Source organism: Stegostoma tigrinum, chromosome 38, assembly GCF_030684315.1.
Source record: "Stegostoma tigrinum isolate sSteTig4 chromosome 38, sSteTig4.hap1, whole genome shotgun sequence".
Taxonomy (NCBI): domain Eukaryota; kingdom Metazoa; phylum Chordata; class Chondrichthyes; order Orectolobiformes; family Stegostomatidae; genus Stegostoma; species Stegostoma tigrinum.
The window spans coordinates 6,641,419-6,649,474 of NC_081391.1; the positions used below are offsets into that span (position 1 = coordinate 6,641,419).

At 46.3% G+C, this 8,056-nt stretch overlaps 1 protein-coding gene across 1 annotated transcript in view; it reads right to left on the reverse strand.

The window, feature by feature from the left end:
* Positions 1–4,910, reverse strand: part of LOC125447329 (phosphomannomutase 1-like) — a 40,697-nt gene extending 35,787 nt beyond the window's left edge. The window contains exons 1-3 of the mRNA XM_048521667.2: positions 4,653–4,910; positions 2,565–2,682; positions 1,176–1,252 (exon numbers count right to left, since the gene is read on the reverse strand). Coding sequence (XP_048377624.1) covers positions 1,176–1,252; positions 2,565–2,682; positions 4,653–4,769 — 312 coding nt within the window. The 5' untranslated portion in view covers positions 4,770–4,910. The remainder of the gene's footprint in view (positions 1–1,175; positions 1,253–2,564; positions 2,683–4,652) is intronic.
* Between the last annotated feature and the right edge of the window lie 3,146 nt (positions 4,911–8,056).

The following is an 8,056-nucleotide window of genomic DNA, read 5'->3' on the forward strand; positions in this document are numbered from 1 at the left end:
TTCAAGCTGCTATTGTTGGCAGCTCTGCTGGGCTAAGAACCAGGAGCAGGGAAGGCCGTTCAGCCCCTTGGGCCTGCTCCACCGTTCAATAAAATCATGACTGGCCCGAGTGCCGTGTGAACTCCACTTTCTTGTCAGCCTCTGACATTCTTCTTGATATATATGCAGAAGTCTGGAATGGTTAAATATTGCCTCAAATACAGAAGATGTTGTTACCATAAGACTACATGCTAAACAAATGACTGAGAACACTGGATTACTAAGGGAGAGGCAATGGCATTATTACTAGATTGTTAACCCAGAGACTCAGGTAATGTTTTGGGCATCTGGGTTCAAATCCTGCCATGGCAGATGGTGGGAACTGAATTCAATCTTTTAAAATTTAAAGAGTCTAATAGTGACTATGAATCCATTGTTGGAAAAAACCCATCTGGTTCTCTAATGCCCTTTAAGGAAGGAAACTGCCATCCTTACCTGGTCTGGCCTACATGTGACTCCAGACCCACAGCAATGTGGTTGACTGTTAACTGCCCGCTTCTGGGCAATTAGGGACAGGCAATAAATACTGCCTGGCCTAGCCAGTGATGCCCTCATCCCATTCATTCATTCATTCCCATTATGAATGAACAAAGAGATACATAACACTCTGTTCTTAAGTCAGGGATCTATCTCTGCCCTTCAGGCCATTCTGTCTGGGTGAGACTTGCAGCCCCCTGGAGTGAAAAACATTTCACTGCATCCCCTGGCAGTATAAATAGTTGGGAGGTTTGAAATTTGCTGTTCTTGTATTTGTCCAGATCAGTGTAAGGTGAAACATTTCAACACGTCCCACTCTTTAGCAGACAGTGTTATGGCATAGTGTGGTACTGTCCTTACCTGTGAGGCAGGGGCTCAGTCCCACATGCCCTGAACACTTAAGAAAGTGCAGGAGAAGGCCACTCAGCCCTTTGAGCCTGCTGTCCCATTCAACATGATCATGGCTGATCATCCAACGCCATACAGTATTCCCACTTGCTCTCCTTTCATCTGCCTTACTTCATGTCTGTACAGGTTGGTTAAAATCGCAGTGGCATTTCTGGATTTGGAATCAATGTTGTGTTTGTGGTTTGTAAAGCCAAGTGCTGACTGCTGTTGGCCCAGACTGTGACGTGACCCCGAGTGATTTACAGACCCACCTCCTTTGTGACGAATTTTCCATCTCGGTACTGGACGGTCCCATTTTCAGCGAAGACATAATCGAATTTGTGAATGACTGCAGAAAGGAACGGACAGCCGGCTGAAATCACACAGGAGCGGAAGGAAGCCATTCAATCCACTACATCTGGTCTGCCATTTGCTGGGATCAGCTGATGATCCTCAGCTCCATGTGATCATGGGAACAGCTCACAGTATCCTGAAAGTGCAGGGGACAGGCCATTCAGCCCATCAAGTTTACACCAACCCTCTGAAGGGCATCGCACTCAGACTCAGTTCCCTGTAAGCCCCTATTTCCGCTGGCTGCACATCCCTGGACACTGTGGGGCAATTTAGCCTGGCCAATCCACCCCCAACCTGCACATCTTTGATAGGGCAGACAGAAACTGTAAGGAGGAATTTGTGTCACCTTTTTGAGACCCTGAGCTATTCCAGCCGCAAGGCCATTTTGTATTCACTTTGTGGTGTGTGGGCTGGTGCGTGCAGACCCTGAAAAGGTGGTGGTGAGCTGCCACTGCTGGCACAACATCATGGCAATGGCTGGTGCTTATGGCATTCCCTGGCACTGACCCTCTCAGACCCACACACAGCAGCTGGGAGCAGGGATGTGACTGAAGAAAGGGGCCTTCCCTCCTTCAGAGTTTCAGCCAAGTACCAACGGTGTACCAGCCGCGTACAATTCATTTGTGGCACAGGGGGCATGACTGGCCAAGGCAGCATTTAGTGCCCACCTCTTGAACTGAGTGGCTATTGAGAGGCATTTCAGGGGTTCATTAGGAGGCAGTTTGGTGACTGTGGATCATAGAGGCCAGAATTGGTAAGGAAGGCAGATTTCCCTCCCTAAAAGGGACACTGGTGAACCAGATGGGCTGTTACAAAAATCAGCAGATGTCTCATCAGCAGCAAGACTAGCTTCATGTATTGGGATTAATAGATTGAATTTTAAATCCCAGCAGCTATCGTGGTGGAGCGTTGAACATATTCCAACAGGATTAGAGTCCGAAACAGACCCTTTTGTCCAAGCTGACCATTATCCCACACTAAACTGGTCCCACCTGTCTGCTTTAACCAGTCTGGAAACATTGTGAGTATACCACCTAAGCCTGGCATAAATGCAATGCCCCGCTATCTCACGCATGGCATTTGCCAAGGAAGCTTCCTGCCAGCCTTTTCACTAAACTGGAATGGATAATGACAGCTGGGCCGACGTGTACGCGCAGGGGGCCCTGTAAAACAAACCACCCCCCCCACCCCATTGCCATTGATCAAAGAATGGGTGACCACTCATGAGAATGGCCAGTCTCTGGGAACTCGGCCTTCAGCTCGGGTGCCGCCCCCGCTCCCCCCGTCCCATGGCTGAGCAGACTCACCTTCCTCTCCTTCCCCCAGCTGTTCCGCGATCTTAATGTAATCTGAACCTCCGACAACGCCGATCTTCACCTTCGTCCGGAGCTGCTGGAAAAACTCGTCCAGATCGGGGGTGATTTTCTATGAGAGAACAAGGCGGTGAGAGGCTGACTCCACCTGGTGTGGGTGGGAGGGGGTTCTCCGGAGCGTGCTTGGGGCCTGTCAGCCTCTGAAACAGTTTAGTTGGAGCCATCCCCATTCCCATTGACCCGAGAGACAGCAGTGTGCTTTCGCTCCCCATCTGAGAGGGTGCACATCTGACACTGCAGCACTCCCCCAGCCCGGCCCTTTGTGCTGATATGTCTGGGACCGGGGATTGGACTCAGGATGTTCTGCCTCACAGATGAGCCTGTTGAGTCGCTGCTGCTGTATTTACACCACTGGAAGACCTCAACACCAATGGGAATCTGGATGTGAGTTTGCTCGCTGAGCTGGAAGGTTAATTTTCAGACGTTTCGTCACCATTGTAGGTAACATCATCAGTGAGCCTCCGACGAAGTGCTGGTGTTATGTCCTGCTTTCTAACCCAAGGAAACCTAACCAGATAAATAGAAAGCGGGACATAACACCAACGCTTCGTCGGAGGCTCACTGACGATGTTACCTAGAATGGTGACGAAACGTCTGAAAACTAACCTTCCAGCTCAGCGAGCAAACTCACACCCAGAACCTCAACCTGAGCTACAAATCTTCTCAAAACTCGCTACCAATGGGACTGATTGTAAATGCCTGAACTTCTCTTTAAACCTGTGGCTCCCTCACCCTGGGCTTTGTACAGGTGATGGATTGCCTGGGTCCTCTGTATCCAGACCCGGATCAGATAGCAAAACAGCAGACCCTGCCATTCACTCCTGTGGGGATCACTGGGCATGTGGAGCACCGGTGCGGCAGCGACGGGAGAGGAGGGGAGCAATGCCCCTGGTTCAAGAGATCAGCAAACAGGGAGAACATCAGCGAAGCTGTCCACTTGAGGATGGGCCTGTCCTTCAGGCCTCAGACCAGCAGCAATGCCCATGGGACACTGACCAGTTTAACAACCAAAATAAAACCACCATTTAATTTTCAAATTAAAAAAATAAGGTTGTTCCTTTCAAACCAAAGGGGAAGGCAATGAATGGAGGAGTGAGGAATCCTGGGGGTGGGGGGTAGGAGGGTGGGTGACAGTTTGTCTTTGGCTATTACACACAAACGAATGAATTTCCCACCAGTGGATCTCCGTGACTTCTTGTTTTGACTAGTACCCAGCACCAGCAAATCACCATGTAACCAATTCCACACTGACATGCAAAACACACACACACACACACACACAGCGAGAGCGATAGATAGATAAATTGAAATAGAGTCAGAAGGGGACATAAAGTACTGTTCAGTGCATCCAGGAGCATTGATTGACACCACACACACTCCCTCTCCAAGGACATTAACAAGCAGCCCTGGTTCCTGACTTCCCCCAAGTTCCTTGGCAAAACACATTCTATTGCAGTTCTGAACATTTCAATTTGAGCCCACTTAGGGGGAAAGAGAGCCCCAGATACCCAGGGCTTTGAGCACAGAGTGTTTCCTAGGCCAACCTATTGTAGATCGGTTACTCCCCACCCAAGAGGATGAAGAGTTGATAGAAAAAGAAACTATCAAATCCGAAAATCGTTTTAAAACACTTCAAAGACAGACAGACACACACACACACCGAGAGTCCTGTACAAACTGCCCTCCTAGCCTCAGCCATGTGGACCCTGCTATTACTCAGGTCAAACCACAAGGCTAGGGTATCCTGCCTGAAGCGAGGAGCCCAGAGCCCAATGCAAGCCTCTGAAGGGCATGTCAGCCCCTTCCCAGATGTAGCACTTTTAAAAATTATTTCTTAATGAAGGTAGATTTTGGTCTCTGACAGGAGGCTCACAGGAGTTTGAGCAGACTAGCTTATTTCCTCTCTCTCTCTCACACACACACACACACACACAGTCTCTTTAACTTACACCGCCGTAAGTGAACGGACCGAGAGCCCAGCACTGACCTTGCGGAAGGTCCCTCTCCCCCCTTCGCCTTTACCTGTCTGGCTGCAGTCAGGGTACCATCCACGTCAAACAGGCAGAGAGTGTGCGCTTCTGGCCCCCTCTCGGCCATAGTACCAGCTCCCTCCAGGCCCCCAGCCACCTTCCACCGCATCGGGCGCTGGGGTAATCACCACATTCTGAGACTGACGACAGTGATCACATGCCAGAGGAACAGAGCGGGAGGCAGGGAGGGTGGAAGTGGGTTCGTCTCTCTATCACACCCAGAGAGTCAACGGTCAGACAGAAGTTACCAAAATATATTGCAAAATGCGAATGACTCATCACAGCCAGCAAATAAATTTGGCACAACTTTTGGAGACTAGCCCCTCCCTTCCGATAATGAAAAACATCCAATATTATTGGCCCTTTAACGAAATATCAATTCCTTTTTTTAAAAAAAAGAAAGGGGTATTTTTAAAATGGGAGATCTCTGCCCCTCAATCAATGGTTTCAAGATTTGAACCCCCAGCCCAGGGGTGGGGGAAAGGTGTGTTCCTAATGAGGCCAAGTAAATGAGATTATCAATCGACAAATCCTCCCAACATACCACTAATGGCAGGAGCTAATTACTGCAGATATTGGAATCCCTACTGAAAAACAAAAATACTGGAAATCACAGGTCAGGCAAGAGACGGTAAGCTCATGTTTGCAATCTAGATGCATCTTCGTCACGTAAGCACAGTAATGGCAGCTGGTTAGAGTGGAGGAGATTCTACGTCTGGTGCTTAACCCTCAATATCTACAGCACTGACTCTTCAGGAAAGCCGGTTGGCTGGTGTGGATCAGATTGGTGGCACTAACACGAGGGCCAATTCTGTTACAACACAGAGCCCTTGGGCCGAATGGACTCTTCTGCACAATCTAGGAGTGGTATTTCAATGGCATGGGAAGTGCTGCATTATCACAGTTAGTCTCCTCAGCCGGGCTGCCTATTCAGATTGATCCAAAAATTACTCAAGACACTGTTTGAAAGGTGAGGATTTCTGAAGAACAGTCGTCACGCAACCAATACAAAAATAGATTCAACTTCTGATGGAATCTTGCTGTTATGTCAACATGTGATTGTGTGGGATCTTGCTATTCAAGGTTATTTCGCTCGCCCCCTCCCCCCTCCCCGCTCTACATACTGTTGATCCAACTTCGTACTAACTTGGCACCTTAAGTAGTGACTCGAGTAGTGAAAAATTTACATGACAATAAAGCTAATTCTAATTCATTGATTGAAATGCATCACCACATGCTGGGGAAGTGAAAGGCTGTGATCTCAAACAATTCAGCATTTAAGCCATACACCAAACAAAATCTGGTTCGTGTTCCCTCATAATTTAATTTCTGAAGCCCTGAAAGCACACCAGTGCATGGGTACCTCAGACCTTTCAAATCCAAAACATCCTATGAGGTAGTACAAGAAACAAACAGGATGGTGGAAGCAGGATTTTGTACAGCCGTAAAAAGTACCTCCTTTTCGATATATCAGTCCCTGAGCTACAAAGGCCAAAATTCCACTAACAAATTGTCAGAAGTCACATGACACCAGGTTATAGTCCAAAAGGTTTATTTGCAGTCTCAGGCTTTCAGAATGCTGCTCCTTGGTCAGGTGAAAAAATAAATCACTTCATAAACTCGCCCATACCTATGTTGAAATGCATTAATTTTCCCCCTCAATGTCAGGTAATTTTACATTTGTAGCCCCCACCTCCACGAACAATCTGGGTTGAATCAGAAAATTCACATTTTCATTATCTAAGCAATTAACAAAATGCAGTGAAGAGTTGAGGCTTGAATACAGGTTTGTGTAGATCACCGCCAGTAATTTTCTACCAAAAAAAATGTACCCACGACTTCTCAGTTGCTGTTGATCCAACCAACGTGTACAGTTCCATGAGTTTGTTTAAAATAAAGTCTATTATGCGGGACGTGATGTAACATCTTCTGGAAGTTTGTTGAAAATACCTTGCTACGTACAGCAGTGCACTTACCAACCAAATGGCAGGGCCATGCCACACTGATAACAAAGCCTAGGATGGAAAGACTTCCTAAAAAAAAACTTTATTGACATTTGAAATGGAACCTACATACATGTATGAAATAACTTGCAGAAACAGTTGCTGTGCAAAATTTTAAAAATCTTTTCTCCAACTAAAGTAAGAGCCAGCAGCAATTGCATTTTGTGCATTTTTTTCTCTTAGAAAAGCAAAACAATTTAGCAAAACAACTAGTGTTTAAAATATGCCCAGTCATAAGGAACAAATTGGTAAATGGTTAATATAATGACAAACATTATGGAATTGCAGAAAAAAAAACTTAAAACTGCCTTGGAAAAGCAGGACCACATCAATTATCAGATGACACAGAAAGGACATCGTATTTTTAAAAATACACAAACATGTCAAGACAGAAGTGGCCTGATCGCTCAGAGCAACACAACGTAGCAAAATTCAGCCAGGATGGCTCCCAGCAGCTGGTTACAAGACCGATGAGCACCGTTTGTGCTACTGGATAGAGAGAACAGATAAGTTGCCTGCACTTTTCTGTCTGTACAAGGACCTGCACTTTTCTGTCTGTACAAGGACTGTGGATAAACTGGGCAGCTTTTGCAAGAGTAGCATGGTTGCAAACTTCAATTGTGCTCTGAAACTACTTCTTCATAGATGGATTGAATAAAGGCTTTCCAAAAGATGCAACCTAATGGCAATTAATCCAGGTACCTCCTCCCTTATGTCCCCTCCAGTTCGTCAGGAAACATGGCTGCAAAGTGAACTGATATTGAGTGTGATGCCACACAGGTGCCGGGTCCAAACGAGACTGGAAATCTAGAACAGGACTGGCAAACTTAATACATCATTTAAACATTTCAAAAGAAAACCTGATGGCATGGGAACACCAACAGGGCTGTTCTTAGTTTATTGCAGAGGTTCTTTCCTGAAACAGTGGCTAATGTAAAATAGCTGTTGGAGAGTGAATCATCAGCTCATCACCCCCCACTAATTTTTATTCAGATTCCAACACCTAGCTCATCAAATGCCAACACTGTGTTCATTTCCTATGTTAGTACAAATAAAATGTAGTTACAGGATGATAGTTCAAGAAAACTGCCTCCAAAATGCTGCCTACTTTTGATCATCAATTAATATTTCAGACACACCTACGGACATTCATGTTTCCACAGATTTAATCCTAATGTGCTGGGGAAAACTGTATTCTTTTTCTTCTTGAAAAAATTTAAGTTTTGACCAAAGGTTTAATGAACTGAATTCTACTGATGGGCAAACGTAACTTTCATGAACTTGTATGTGCCAACACATTCATTATTTGTGCCAGGAAAGCTTGGGCCCACACACTGTGCCTCGTCCACAGTTCTATCTCAGGAGAACCTCCAAGGGGCTGCCTACAAACTGA